General features: G+C 43.3%; 1 protein-coding gene across 5 annotated transcripts in view; it reads right to left on the reverse strand.

Moving 5' to 3' along the window:
- Nucleotides 1-16,230, reverse strand: part of SLC12A8 (solute carrier family 12 member 8) — a 104,349-nt gene that overhangs the window by 74,377 nt on the left and 13,742 nt on the right. For all 5 annotated transcript variants that reach the window (XM_053287597.1, XM_053287568.1, XM_053287586.1 and 2 more), the window contains exons 3-5: nt 14,637-14,783; nt 5,887-6,078; nt 3,690-3,921 (exon numbers count right to left, since the gene is read on the reverse strand). In XM_053287597.1, coding sequence (XP_053143572.1) covers nt 3,690-3,921; nt 5,887-6,078; nt 14,637-14,783 — 571 coding nt within the window. The remainder of the gene's footprint in view (nt 1-3,689; nt 3,922-5,886; nt 6,079-14,636; nt 14,784-16,230) is intronic.

Consider the following 16,230-nt stretch of genomic DNA (forward strand, 5'->3'; position numbering starts at 1 on the left):
TGTGGTGGGCATCCTCAGAGATAGTTTTAGTTTCATTGCAATTTCACAAATTCTCAGCTGAGCCCTGGCACTGAAAACAGGCTCTTGGGACTAGCCATGGCTCAGATTAGATCAATCACCATGGGTGATAATCAATCATTAGGAACATAAGAAGCTGCCTTATACTGAGTCAGACTATTGGTCCATCTAGCTCAGTATTGTCTGCACTGACTGGAAGTGGCTCTCCAAGGTTTCAGGCAGTAGGCATGTGCATGAATCAAGGATGTGCATGAACTAACCTTGCCTGAACCAGTTTGGTGCCGAACCTGTGCACAAATTTCAGTTCGTGCACATCCTTATCAGGCAGGAGTCTCTCAGAGCTCTACCCGGAGATATAGAGAGTGAGCCTGGGACCTTCTGCTCTTCCATTAAGCTATGGTAGGGATGTGCAAACTGGCTTGAGGTTGAGCTAGCTCACAGTCGAACAGGTCTGGGGGCTACACAAATGGCCGGGGGCCATGCAAATGGCCAGGGTGCATGTGCAGCAAACTCCAAAATGGCCACCACCATGGGGGAAAAGCTGGGATGGTCCAAAAATAGGCCGAAACAGCCCCCAAATGGGCCAAAACAGCCCTTAGAGAACCGGGGGAGGCCGGCGGGGGGGAAGGGAGACTGCAGACACACACACACACCCCATAGCCACACCAGCACCCTCTCGAGGCCACAGGACCCGTCAGTGAGTTATTCTAAATAAATAAATAAATAAATAAATAAATAACATTAGAAGCCCAGAGCTGGCTTGAATTCGAGCCGAGCCGGGGGGTTGTTTGGTGGCACAAAACCGAGCGCACCTGGTTCTGTTCGAGTCCAATTCGGACTCGAACCGAACTGGGCAAACTAGTTTTGTGCACACCCCTAAGCTATAGCCTCAGCCCTAAGGGGAGTATCTTACTGCACTTACATGTAGTCTCCCATCCAAATGCAAACCAAAGCAGATCCCACTTAGCAAAGCTGACAATTCATGCTTGTTACCACAAGATCTGTCTCCTCCCCTCTTAAAGGGTTATCAGTTCAGCATCAAGTAACTTTGTGAATGTTCAGAGAGTGCTATTCTATTATCACTGGGGTTATAAAGTTATTATATGAGCCCTCAATCATGAAGATGCTTTCAAAAAAATCCAAGCCAACAATCTTTCACAAATCGGGAGTGTGCATTAGGTAGCTGTGAATCTCATGGCCATGTTGCCATCCAAATGTTCTTGCCATTTTCACCACCAACGATTCTGTGACATTGCCTTCCATGCAGATTAAGCAGAAAACTGAAAGACTACTCATTTTCTAGTTCCAGCCTTTATAGTTTTACTTCAGAGAAGGCTTTAGAAATAAAGACAATGCATCAAGACACCATGAAACAAGCACTCTCTTATCTGTAGGAGACTTGTGGAATGACAAACACTGAAGGTTAAGTGACACCATCTGTTTACTTGTGTAACTACATGTGTTTTTATGTACTTACATTTAACAAACACCAGAATGGGCATATTCAGATTCAGTTATACACCAACATTAAACTGGATTTTAGAGACAGGTGCTAAATACCAGAACTCAACAAAATTATTTAGCAAAATCAGAAAGCTACCTTCAGGATAAGGTAAAGGCATTGGAATTGCCAGAGAATCAGCAAAATGGAGCAAAAGACAAACAGCACAGAAGAAGTGATGCCTGGAAATGCAGAACAAGTTGGAAAGCAAAGTTATCTCTTAGTCTTTACTCCTAGTCAAAATGCTGCAGCAGCAGCAAGGTTCAGAGACTTTGATATAAAGAGTGTTGTACAACTTTTTAAAATGGCGTACTAAAACACAGGCACTATTAAGAAGTTAAGGCCCAAAATACACATAATGGCAACAGAGCATCATTCCCTCAGCTGCTTTTAACAACACAGCCCCTCTCTAGAGTGCTTTTTATGCCAGCTGGATTTGCTTTCAGTACTTGAGGCCAACTGGAGAAAAAAAGGACCTCAGTGGATGGTTCACCAAAAGCACCAAAAGGGAGGGCTCTTACGGTCACACCTTGCCTGCACATCCCTTTGGTGCTTTAAACTGTAACCCCCACTCCTGCTTTAGATATGATTGGGGTAGAGCTGTATTTGAAAAGGGGTCTGCCATCTTCACATGCAGGCTGGATGTAAAAGATTACAAGCACACAATAGATTGGTCCACATTATTCTCCTGAATTTTCTGGTCAATAGCAGATGTTTATTAACCGGAATAAGACCACACATTGTTTTGTTGCATCAAAGCATCAGTGTGTGAGTTCTTCAATAAGATCCTAGTTAGTATCCATTTCTAGCTTCATACAATAATGGATTTCACACATGACCCTGCAAGCTCCTTTGATACCTCTCTTGCACTGTTTGTGAAACTAACCAAGAGAGAAGAATAGATGTGAGACTTTGCTAAATCAAATTAATATTCTAGATAACATAGATGCTAAATTAGAATCACAAACTATGAAAATGCAAAACCAATCTTGAAGTCTTGTGTGAAAACAGATTCAGCTCTTTTTAGCTCACTCTAAGCTACATGCACTATACAAATGGGAATTGCTGCCTTGATGAAAGTCACCCCTTTAATCTCTGATCAGTGTTTTAATTCATTAACCAAGCAGTTAATCTACTAAATGCTTTCAACGCCTGCTCAAAAGCAGGAACAGAAAGATGTTTATACAGGCTGATGTTTAAGAGGTTCATTCATTCCTCTCTTTCATGTGCTCATGCATGCAGGTTTTTAGGGAAGTCAACTACATTCTAGAAGCACTAAATTCATTGCAAGGCAATGCATCCAGTAGCCAGACTGTAGGGATGTGCATGGAACCATTCGGAGCTCCTTTCTTGGAGTGCCGAACCAGGTCCATGGACCGGCATTTGAGCTGGTTCAAAGGTGAGGGGGTGGATCACTTTAAGGGTGAGGGAGGGTGCTTTTACCCCTCCCACCACATTTCCCCCACTGGTGCTGTGCATTCAAACGGTCCAGTCCAGGGAGGCAGCATACCTCCTTGCCATCTCGTTGTTTCCTTGGACTGGAAGTGACCAGAAATTCCCAGTGCTGCACGCACATGCATGTACGATGTGCACATGTGTGCCAGGAACTACCAGCCACTTCCGGTCCAAGGAAGCAACGGGGCGGCAGGGAGGTACAATACCGCCCAGCCGGATCATTTGAATACACAGCGCCGGTGGGGGAAACATGGTGGGAGGGGTGAGAGCACCCTCCCCCACCCTTAAAGTGATCCCCCCAACCTTTGAACCAGCAGGCACTGGTTCCGTGCACATTCCTACCAGACTGCAAAGAGAAGTACCCAGGCCAATTGTTATAGAGCAGAGTTATAGTGTTATGTTATAGTGCATTCTTACAGCAATATGATCCTGTTTTGCATTTTCTTGGTATACAGTGGGTTAAGTTTGTGAGAGCCAAAGGCTAATGAAAGAGAAGGGCCAGAATAGAGGTCTAAATTTCTGAAGGGGGTGTGGGCTAAAGTTACAACGTTTATTAGCCTATGGCTTAAACTGGCCCTGGGTATACACAATATTAAGTATTCTTACAAGTTGTTCTGCTTTACACTTTTTGATTGGCTTTCAAATTTTTCAGCAGGGAAATGTTTTAGCCGTATCAACTCAGTAGTAAATTGAAGCATTTAGGAATTTTTTTTACCTGGATCAAGGTGGGTGAAAGATCCAATAACAAAATCCAGTGTGGAAACAGCTAGTAGAAAGAGCAGCAGCAGCTGGAGACGGATTATCCACTTCACACCCGCAAGGTTAATTCCGAGCAATCCCAGTAGGACAGCAAATGAGATGCCTCTTACTGCCCAAATGTTACTGAGGCTCAGGAGATCAGAGATTGATTCAGCAAATCCAGTGATGTACATAGCACCTGCAACACACTGAAGAACAGCTCTGCTCCGGTGAAATTACCAAGTTACAAATATAGTATTTATTTTATACTGCATCATATGACTTGTAAACAGGCCCTCACAAAGCTTTTGTAAGCAGGCTTTACAAAAGTTCTGTCAGTAAAAACAATTATTAATTTAAATACACAAAACTTCATTATTCAATAATTTAAAATAATTGTAATTTATTATAACTTAAATAATTGTATTTAATTATAACAAGTATTGGTGCTAACAAACACAACAGCAGACAAAATAGCCATCTGGCTAATCATCCAAATGCCTGATGGAACAAAGACATTTTCACTAATTTCCAAAGAGCAGGGAAAGAGATGGTCTGGTGAACATATCTGGGGAAGGAGTTAGAAAAGATACCATCCCCAGAAAGATAAAGCAGACTAATTTTGTCTCTGCTTTACAGAAAACATCTTTGTCCCATCAGGCAAATGGACAATCAGGCAAATAGCAATTTCAACTGGACTGAAATGTAATTTGTCTGCTGTTGTGCTTTTTAGATTGTGCTTGTTGGTTGATTTTAATTATTACAGTTGTGATTATTTTATTCCATTATTACAGTTATTTTACATCTGATCAGTGGTGGGAAAAGATTATAACTGTACACATTGTAGAAGCAGGGATTCCATTTCAAATTTCAGTAGAGGGACAAAGAAAGTTTGGGGAGAGAGCAACCAGGGGAAGATTCTTGGTTAAGTCTAAAGCTCTTTTTGGTTATATTCGTGCTGTGGGATCTTGCTACAAAGTAAAACACTCAATCTGATCTTCATGAGCACACAGAGAGAATCTTCTGCTATACACTAAAGGCTTGGGAGAAGCAGAGACACTTCTATTCTTCATCTTGGATCACACACATTCTGCAAGGTGGATGCCAAATCATTACCCAGTCTAATCAAAGAAAAGCTGGACACCATCGGGTCCTTCATAAAGCCAGAAACATATTTTCTGAAATCTTAATTGATCAAACTCATGAGCAAGATTGTCAAATGAGTGGAGGGGCGGTTTGACTTACTGAAAGCCCCACTGCTTTCGGGTGCTAGATGTTCTGTGGCCCAGAGCTAGTCAGCCAGAGTATTTAGACAAGTTGTGGGAAGGGTTGTTGTGTTGGGTGTTTGAGCAAATTTTATTTTATGACTGACTATTCAAATGCTATCAAGTTAAAAGCTATCAAATAATTGTTAAAATGTTGATTTTATTGGATAAAAATACTTTGGTCACCAACAACGGTGATACTTATGCTAATTATAAAAACAAATTAGTTAACTATGAAACAAGGAAAATAACTTTTAAAGGTTTCTAGACTGGAGTCCAATCCCTCACAGAAGCTTTCCAGAGCAGGCAGGCAGCCAGATCACATGAAGGGCAATACTTTCCGATTCTTGCCGGGGGAGACTTTTGCCAGTAACCTTTGCCACTGTTGACTGCTCTTCCTATTCTGTTATATCAGTAGTTATAGCAGGTGGCCAGTGGGAGAAGACATGCCATGCTGCTGCATTTGGCCTAAGGGGCTAAAGCAGTTCTCATTCCTACCTAACACATTATCATGTATAAAATTTCAAAAAGTTAATCTGCATTAACAGTGACATTCTTGGCTTCATGGAATGTTTGAAACATTTAATATCTATATTATTAATTCTCCAAGACGGGCCATGAGTGGGGACGCCGCTGCCCCGAGATTGTGGAATGCGCTCCCTGCTGAGATGCAATCCTCCCCATCTCTGGCAATTTTCAAAAAACACCTGAAAGCCCATCTTTTTGCCCAAGCGTTCTCAGCTTCCTAAATTTTTTAGATTTTAATCTTTGGTTTATTTTTAAATTTTTAAATTGTTTTAATTTTTTGTATATGTTTTAACTTGTTTTATGCTATTGTTAACCACCCAGAGATGAAAGTTTGGGGTGGTGTACAAATTTAATAGATAAATAATAAAATAATATTCTTACCTGACCGAAAATATAAAGGAGGCCAATGGTCCCTCCAACTTGACCTCCAAGGATAGTAGAAATCATTGAGTAGACTCCTCCACTACCAATGCTGCACCGTTCACAAACTCCAATGCCAGATAAAACTGTCACTAAGGCCACCAAGATGACAAAGGACACTAAGAACATGCCCATTAGAATGCCAGTGTTTCCCTGAAATAAGGGGAGAATTAAGAGATTGGTCTAAAGAGAGAGAGCCTAAAAGGGAAAGGTACACATGGATTTACTAACCACATTGTTTAATAGATATTTCCAGGGCAGTTTCACATAAAAGGATAACAAAGTAAATAAATAACAAACACAGGACAATCTAATATATACTCCAAAGAATGTGTTTATTTGCGATAGAGCACCTGCTTCCCCATCAGTGTTCCCTGTAACAGGGATTTCCAGATGTTGTTGACTACAGCTCCCAGAATCCCCAGCTACAATGGCCTTTGGCTGAGGATTCTTGGAATTGTAGTCAACAACTTCTGGGAATCTACAGGCAACACTGTTCCCAATGACTTACATATACCAAATTTTCCATACACAATCCTGTTACTGAAATTAGCAGAATGCACTACTTTGTACATGAGAATACACTCAAGGAAACTTTTTTTTTTTGGTAGTTCTTTGAAGAAATTCTGAATATTATACTTCCGGATTACCTCCAGATACCAAATTTTGCAGGGATATGCCTGTCTCTTAAAGTAGCTGGATGCACCACTTCTTACACTGGAATATACTTCAGGACATGTTTAAATAATTTGTGTGTGTGGGAGGAGTGTTAGCAGAAATTCTGAATTGATAAACATATTTTAACTATTGTTGTTTTCAGTGGATTTTTAACACTCAATCACTCCAAAACAACAAAATGCCCAAGAAAAGCAGAAGATCTTTCTCAGATTCAAATTTACCATATATGGTCTTTATACAACACAATAAATAATGTGTGAAGCTGAAATTCTACAAATTTCAAACTGTTCTTTTACTTCTGCAAGCACATTCATTAAAAAAAATGCGTATATTTAATGAACTGTGACTACATGTGAGCACTGACTGCTAGAAGAATTTTCCCTTAGGGGATGGGCCCGTAGCTCAGTGATAGAGCATCTGCTTCCATGCAGAACAGTTGCCAAGTTGAGTCCCTGGAATCTCCAGGTAGGGCTGGGAAAGACCCCTGCCTGAAAGACTGATAAGCCACTCTCAGTCGGTGCACTGAGCTGGATGGATCAATGATCTGATTTGGCATGTCGGCTTCCTACGTTCCTATGAAAAACTGAAAGGTCTTCACCGGACACCGAAAGGACTTTAGCATAGGAGCTGGGTGCGTCTCCCTGTGGACTGTGTTCCATAAAGGAGGCATCGCAAGTAAGAACGCGCTCTGCTTGGTCACCATCCACTTCTCCTAGGAGATCAGGAATACCAAGGAGACGATCTCCAAAGAAAAATCTCTGTGCATGGGCAGGTTAAATGGGTTTAGACAATCCTTGCGGCACCTCGGTCCCAAGCCTTTAAATCCTGGTGGCTTTTGGCCACCTTTACTTAAACTCCCGGTTTAGAATGCGCTTAGATCCCAGAACTAGTCATGGTCCTCCACACTGCCTGTCCCGAGCACCTAGCCCCAGAAACCCCTGCTCTCAGTCTATTGACATAACTCCACCCCACCAAGTCAACTGTGGCCGGAAAGCCAAGCCGTGGCCTAAACCAGACCTCTGCAGGCTACTTCTCCCTGACCTTGCCTATTCTGCTTACCTGAACTTATTCAGGCTTCATTTTCAAATCTCTCCCTATTCCCTCCTCCGGAGGTTTAGCAGGACCATTCTAAGCCCAATACCTGAGACTCCCTAGGTATTGGTCTCTCTCTCTCTTCCCTACTCTCTGCTCTTCCCCTCTCCCTTCTCATGTGTCCGGCCTCCCACCTGTCACCCCCACCTGTCATGTTCCCCAGACTTATTTGGACTTCCTCTAGCCTTTGCTCACTCTCTTTCTCTGGGCCCTCCTGGTCCGTGAACCCTAAGCAATTTGGATTTCCTTTGCAAATATACCCCGCTGCCCCTGTGGAAGTCCAGATGGGGCCAGTGTAACCCAGCTCCCTGAATCTGCTTGGGAACAATGCCGGCTCATTCAGGTTCTCCTGTGGTCATCTAGTCTGACCTCCTCAATGTCTTATTTATTCCCTAGTTTTCTATCCTCGCTGTCTCTCTCCCCCTGGTCCTCTGACCAATCTCACACTACTCTAGGAACTCAGGTTCACCCAGGTTCGATGTCTAACTCCAACTGCTGTCATGCTGGATCATGTCACTGACCTTTTCAGCTTTCTGTACCCAATCTCTTTCTGACCCAATGCACTCCCCCTTGTTTACTCCCCTCCCCCCTCCTACAGAGTACCTGTAGCATTAGCACACATAACTAGCATAAACACATACAGTAGTTTAATCATCCAGATAATCAGAACTACTGGTTAATTTAATAAGTGGCGCAGCAGGGAAAGGCTTGACTAACAAGCAGAAGGTTGCTGGTTCGAATCCCCGCTGGCACTATATCAGGCAGCAGTGATATAGAAAGATGCTGAAAGGCATCATCTCATACTGTGAGGGAGGAGGCAATGGTAAACCCCTCCTGTATTCTACCCAAGAAAACCACAGGGCTCTGTGGGTGCCAGGAGTCGAAATCGACTTGGCAGCACACTTTACTTAGATGCATTTTTCATCTTAAGTATCTAAAGTCACATGGGAATTCCCCACGGGCCCATACTGCTGATGTCCCCAAATTGTAGTACCCAGAAATGTTGGGGGCAATATGCTAAATCATTGTAAACCGCTTAGAGAGTTCCGGCTATAAAGTGCTATTGCTATTGCTATTGTAGTCAATAAAAATTAATTATGTTCATTCAGTTTCCTGGGTGTGAGTGTCCATTATTTCTGGAAGGACTGTTTGTTTTATAACCTTTGCCTGGGGTCCCAAAAAGAAGGGTATAGCACGCCCTCGTAACACTAGCAGATGCTAAAACCAAAGTTTCCAGTCTTCAAAGGCAACTCTATGTACAACATGTTGCTATAGTCTAACCAGGACGTTACCAGAGGCAGTGCCAGCCACACATTACAGTGAAGACTAGATACTTGTGGACTATCTACAGTGCTCAGCCATAACTCCCCCAGCACCACCAACCTTCACAATTACTGAATACTCTAGACATGGAATCACTTACACATTGGACTCATCTCAAAATCTGTTTCAGCTATGTGCAAGTGCATTTTTGGAACTGTTTTGGAAATTCAGGAAATATTCAACTACTGCACCTACATATATAAACACGATTTCTCTTAGGCAACCCTATCCTGCCCCCTGATAATTTGAGGCCCATATTTTAAAAAACCATTTCAAGGCACACACCACGAGGACCCAGCAGAGTCAGCTCTTTTGCAGTGCTTGCTACAAAAATGTACTGTACAAAAGTATTGCATTTGACATCAACAAGTGTGCCTTATTTGCCAAAATGTTACAAGTTCACATTGATCCAGCTGAAAAAGGAAGCATGGGGATGCTGTTAAATGTAATACTTGAATTCTCCTGCAGATCACTCCCATATCTGAAAAAGCATTATGGGAGTGTTGGTTATGCCTAACTTTCTCAGGAAGACACAAGAAGGCTGTTCTCATGAGCAGCCAAGCCCAGGATTGGCTGCCTGTGAATGCTGCCAGAATCCACACAGATCCCAATGCTGCCACACCACCAAACCTGGCTCCATAGCCCAGCTGTTAGCCAGGGTTAAGGGCGCGGGTGTGCCCTTAATCCTGGTTCTATGGTTGTGTGGTCGCTTGGGCTGCTTGCCTAGAGCACCTAGAGTGCCAGTCTCATGGGAAAATTCCCCAATGCACCACACCTCATCGCACAGTTGGATTCCTAGAGGCCAAGATGCATTGTCCCAGCCTCCAGAAAGTGTGTGGCTCCTGGAACAGCCGCTTGTGCATGGCCAAGCCACACAGCTGGGAGGCTGCAGGAAGGGCATGGCGATCATCTGGGAGGAACTTGAATTTTGCACAGCCTTCCCCCTCCATCCACCTGCCCCACCTCTGGTCATGTGAATACCCTTAAGGTATCACACAGGCCTTAGGAGCGACTTGGCAATATCCAAATTTTTCTCAGATGTGTCCCTGTGAAATGTTAATTTACAGGATCACTTTAAGATGAGGCATTTCAAAGTGCTCTCTTTGGAATGCAAGATGGGAAAGACACAAGGTCTTGTGTTCCTGCATTTCTACAGCTTTTAGTATACACAGGCTCCATCAGGAGGCCTTCAAGTGTTATCAGCATGCAGATGCTAAATTAAAAAGTGACCTCTTCAGCTTTTCCTCTGAGCTTTGGAGATCCCCATTGTGAACAAACTCCAGCATTTTGCTTCCTTCAGCCCATCTTCAAAGCTCTCTGTGTGTTGCTTCTTATCCCACAGGCGTGGTGTTCCTTCCTGTGACGACTCCTGTGAAGGAGCAGCAATTGGCTTTTGGTCCTTTTACTTACTAATTGTTGCTTTGTGCAGTGGTAGGTTCTGCCATCAGTATCTCCAGATAGCACCCACTGTTCCTGGCTAGTTCAAAAAACGTAAGATATTCAGCATACGTGAAATTGATAATGTTTTTGTATGGGTTTTTAAAAAAAACAATTGATGCAAAGTCGGAACAACACTTTCCTTTTAAAAATAGATGTTTAGGGAGGGAGAGTTAAAGGGCTGTATGTTAGCAGATGTGTGCGTGCTGTGTTCTGGCTCCAATCCCCCTTGATCTGATGCAACTGTCATCTAAACCAGCGGGATGCCAAACCAAAACAGTATTTCATGAAGGCAACAACATTCTGGATAACTTATCAGTTATGAGAGAGATGAGGTGAGATGAGATTCAGCCTTAGAAGAAACAACAACTTTCCAGTCTTGAAAAGAAAATTAAAGAACATAGGCTCAGTTCTGATCATCACTAAAAGGAATTTAAAAGTAGCAAGCGCCAGAGGAAGAGGGTTGCAAGCCATAAGGCAGATGGCCCGGGAAGTAGCATAGGAACATAGGAAGCTGTCTTATACAAATCAGAGTCAGATCACTGGTCCATCTAGCTCAGTACTGTCTACACTGACCGGCAATGGCTTCTCCAAGGTTTCAGGCAGGAGTGTTTCCCACCCTGGGACCTCCTGCACGCAAAGCAAGTAGTCACCCATCCAAATGCAAACCAAGGTGGACCCTGCTTAGAGAAGGGAACAATTCATGCTCACTACCACAAGACCAGCTCTCCCCCCACCCCGCTTCGCTCCATAGAGCCATAGGGTGAGCGGGGGGGATGGCAATAGGAAAAGGGAGAAAAGCAATGAGAGCTGTACATGAGAAACTATGCCGCTGAAGGCTTTGTGGGGTGTGTTTCAGCAAGAGCTGTGTGCTATCATCATTGAGAGTATTGGGTCTGGATGTTCAAAACCTCAGTTCACGTGCGTTCTGATGCCACGCACAGGCTGCTGGGAACAAGGAAGCAGCCACATGTGGTCTTTTGCACGCCAGCACCAGTCCCAGATGAACGGTGGGGCAGCGGAGGAGCAGGTAAGCATCTGTATTCCTCCTTTTTAAAGGAGCTGATCCCCGCCCCCACCTGCGGTTGCTGAGCCAGTTTGTGCACATCCCTAAAAGTTACCGCTGCTAACTTGGCAAAGAGGCACCTTTTAACGTGGTGATTCTCTTTATTTAGCAGGGGGAGAGCAACTGTCCCTATCCACCCCCAGCACAGTACCTCCAGGGACTGTTGCTGGTGTCTATATTATGGTTTCTTTTTAGACTGTGAGCCCTTTGGGGCCAGGGATTCATCTTATTTATTTGTTATGTCTCTGTGCAAAGCACCCTCAGCCATTTAGGGAAGGGCGGTATAGAAATCAAATGGATAAATACATAAAATAAATAAAAGGAGCCTGACCTATTACTTCTTGGCTCCTTCCACCTAGAGGCACATGCCTGGGAAGCCCACTGTGACAAGTTTGCGATGCTTTTTCTGTCCACTCTGCAAACCACACTGTCATGGAAACAGGTGGCTGGGATTCATACGAATACAACTGTTGGGGCATCAACAGTAGCTTAATCTTTATATATGTTTTCCACCATCAGCACAAGCCTCAAATTTCAGATGGCACATCAATGCCACCTCAGCAGGACAAGCATTGCCTAACCATCTATCCCCCACCCCCACCCCCAGATTCGGCATTTGGTGTTTTCTTTGTGCAGCTCTTACATTTTATTCCTTCTTTTTCTTCTCATCCTAATTATCCATTACCACTTTGAATTCAATCCCCTTCCAATCCAACCCACTTTCCAAATCCATCCTCAACCTCAACCATGTGCCTACATCCTCTCTCAGTGAAAGTTTACCCCACAGCAGAGTTTTACTGAGGAAGGCAAATTCCTGATGAAGTAGTTGGAACTATTGGGTCACCCTTCAAAGTTTTGAATTTGGGCCACAGACAAGTACAGCTGTGATCAACACATGCCTCAAACTCAGGGAATTTGGTGTTAGCAGCAATAAAAAGAGGGGTGGTTTTTTTCTTCCCTGTGGGCAGAAGGAATGTTATTTAGAATCACTTCAGACTACACCATAATTCTTTAAGCAGTGTCTGGGGAAGTGTGGGGGAGGACAGGTAACCATAGCAACATGTGTTACCTGAAGAGTTATATTTGATCAGCTTTCCTGTAAATAACCCAAGCTATTGTCTTGTTTTATTTTGACATTTGTAAAACAGAATATAAGAAGTTAAGAAAGCCACAGGAACCCAAGTGTATTTTAAGCAAGTCATTTGCAGGCTTTTAAAGTGCTGAGAAAAATGAAATTTACAACCTGATCTATGAGTCACTTTGCTGCAAGTAGAGATTGGAAGCTGCAGCCTCAAGTTAAGTTCAAAGGATTTCAGCAGAATGTACTTCCAAGGAAACATGGTTAGGAGCCCGCTCTAAGAGAGGTCCAGCTGCACTGACTTAATGTTTGACCCCATGGCATTGTGTGGGCGCACAGTAAATCAAGTCGTGAAAATTGTGCAGGCCGTGCTGCTATATTGGCAAGAGCTATCACTACACAGCTCAGCACTGAATAGAGGTGAGACAGGGAACGACAGACAGCTGGTCTTGTGGTAGCAAGGATGACTTGTCCCCTTAGCTAAGCAGGGTCTGCCCTGGTTGCATATGAATGGGAGACTAGAAGTGTGAGCAGTGTAAGATATTCCCTTTAGGGGATGGAGCAGCTCTGGGAAGAGCATCTAGGTCCCAAGTTCCTTCCCTGGCATCTCCAAGATAGGGCTGAGAGAGATTCCTGCCTTCAGCCTTGGAGAAGCTGCTGCCAGTCTGTCAAGACAATACTAAGCCTGATAGACCAATGGTCTGACTCAGTAAATGGCAGCTTCCTGTGTTCCTATGACTTCTTTATGCACCACCCTAGAGACACATTGGGCACCAAAGGAGACAACGATGTCAGTGCAAGGCTACATGCTGAATGTTTGGTACTAACACAGGATAGGTTTGTCCTACTTGCAAGGCATGAAATGTTTGTCCTACTTGCAAGGCATGAAATGCGCCACATCAGTTAAAGCTGCCCCCTGCCCTGTCACAGCTCCCCACATTTCATCAAAGAGATGAAGCGGGCTGAAAGGTCATCTCGTCAAGCCTCCTGTTTGTGTGTAGGGCTGCCCCTTCTCGGACACCCTCAAGGATCTGTCCACACACAATCTATACTACAGGGTGGCCCAAGAAGAGAGCAATGCACCAAAGCAAGTTGCATACAACATAAATAACTCCAAATGATCCAGACCAAGGACCACAATCAGGGCAAAACATTAACACCAAAATACATTGGTTTGAAATTATGTGTTCTCATTATAGCCCTAATTTAGCCATATTCTTCACCCAGGTTTTTATATAAGTGTACAGTTTTTACTGCTGCTGTTTTTGTTGTGTGTTACTGTTTTATATAGGTTTTTAAACTTTTAAATAGACATATTATTTCATATTTATATTTAATGTCTGTCTTTTCGTCTATTTTTGTCATTTAATTGTGCATTGTTTTAATTATATTGTAAACTGTGTTGGGATTATTTTAATGAAAAGCGGTTTGGAAATCAAACAATAAATAGAATAAATTTTAAAATATTGCAGACTGGGCTGTTTGCCAATGTTCCATTGCTATCTCCTCATTTATTCAGGGTAGTTTTGTTGACAAAGTTAAAAAAAATAGAGCGGGAAATAAAACATATGGTAAAAACTATGTGTAGGTATATTTTGCATCTGCTTCCCTTATAAAGCATCTTTTGTAGGTCTAATTGAGAACTTTATTAGGCAAAAACTCTATTTCACCCTCTGCTTTTTCCTTCTCTCTCTCTCTCTCTCTCTCTCTCTCTCTCCCTCTCTCCCTCTCCTTTCCAATTTCACTCCCACACCCTCTACAGGATCCCCACTGGGACAACTTCTGATTAGCCGATGGGATACAACAGTATATGCATTCAGTGTTTATTGCAGAAGGAAGTGTGGCAAGATCTGCAATTATTTCCCTGAGCAAATATCACACAATAAAAACAATGGGGGTAAGCCTTACAGATGCGTTGTCAGCACTGAAGGGGAAATTTTGTGCCTGGAATTACCTTAAGGAAAGTAAAACAAAATATTTTAAAATGCAACACAAGTCAACAGCAATGTAACTTGCCTTTTAGTCTCCCACACTTACCACCAACCATCCTGTCCTCAGAAAGAGAACTACTCCAAAAATGTTGATCATGCAAGATGTAAATACTCCATCCCAAGTTCCAAAGAGCACCGGTTCCCAAACAAAAAGTTGTATCTTCCACCAGGGTCTATTGTGCATCTGAGAACCCTGAAAGAAAGTCATAGGAAGCTGTCATATACTGAGTTAGACCATTGGTCCATCTAGCTCAGTATTGTCTTCACAGACTGGCAGTGGCTTCTCCAAAGTTGCAGGCAGGAATCTCTCTCAACCCTATCTTGGAGATGCCAGGGAAGGAACTTGGAACCTTCTGCTCTTCCCAGAGTGGCTCCATCCCCTGAGGGGAATATCTTACAGTGCTCACACTTCTAGTCTCCCATTCATATGCAACCAGGGTTGACCCTGCTTAGCTAAGGGGACAAGTCATGCTTGCTCCCACAAGATGGATACTTTATTTACGGACAATGGCCAAAACAAAACAACAACACAAACAATAAACATTATTCCAGCATTCAGCATTAACTCAATCATTAACTTTAGCATCAATCAATGAACTACGAATTCTAATTGTGATGTAACAAAATTTTGCTACAACACGAGAGATGCAGAGTGCATTATCTTCAAGTAAAAATTTCACCAGCAAATCATCCAACTGATGTTAAAACCTAGAAAGAAGCAGCAGAATCAAATGATATCTGATATTACTGTAGAATCTACAGCATAATAAAATGTGAGCGATTGATTCAGGTTCACCCGAACCACGAGGGCACAAGCAAGCCTCCAGGGGTAGATGTTGAAATCTCCCCGTTAATATAACTGAAGGAAAGGCATTAAAGAGCCCCTGGTGGCGCAGTGGTAAAACTGCCACCCTGTAACCAGAAGGTTACAAGTTCGATCCTGACCAGGGGCTCAAGGTTGACTCAGCCTTCCATCCTTCCGAGGTCGGTAAAATGAGTACCCAGAATGTTGGGGGCAATATGCTAAATCATTGTAAACCGCTTAGAGAGCTCCGGCTATAGAGCGGTATATAAATGTAAGTGCTATTGCTATTGCTAAAGCGTGCTCTTGAAAAAGCCCAGAGCAACTTTCTGACAGCTACCACAAGACGAGCTCTACTCTCCCGAAAGTCAAACTTTCATGTTACTTTTGTTCTTTCATCTTGCTGGGCACCATTGACAATAAAGAGACACCAAATGCCAGCACTACCATGCATATTGAGCGCCTTGCTCTAAGGATAATAGAACCATCCCTGCTTTTGTACCCAAAGAGGATGTGTGAGAATCCTAAGTAAATTGTACTAGAAGTGTTTTACAGAGGGAAGGCCACCCTGGCCATTAAAAACTAATCCAGGATCTCCTGTTGATTGTACACTTTGAAAGCCATGCAGCAACCATATTCCTTTGAGCATTATAAGAACATAAGAACAGCCCTGATGGATCAGGCACCATGTCCATCTAGTCCAGCATCCTGCTTCACATAGTGGCCCACTAGATGCCTCTGGGGAGCCCACAGGCAAGAGGTATGTGCATGTCCTCTCTCCTGCTGTTGCTCCCCTGCAACTGGTATTGAGAGGCATCGTGCCTCTGAGGCTGGAGAT

The sequence above is a fragment of the Hemicordylus capensis genome, chromosome 1, assembly GCF_027244095.1.
Source record: "Hemicordylus capensis ecotype Gifberg chromosome 1, rHemCap1.1.pri, whole genome shotgun sequence".
Taxonomy (NCBI): Eukaryota; Metazoa; Chordata; class Lepidosauria; order Squamata; family Cordylidae; genus Hemicordylus; species Hemicordylus capensis.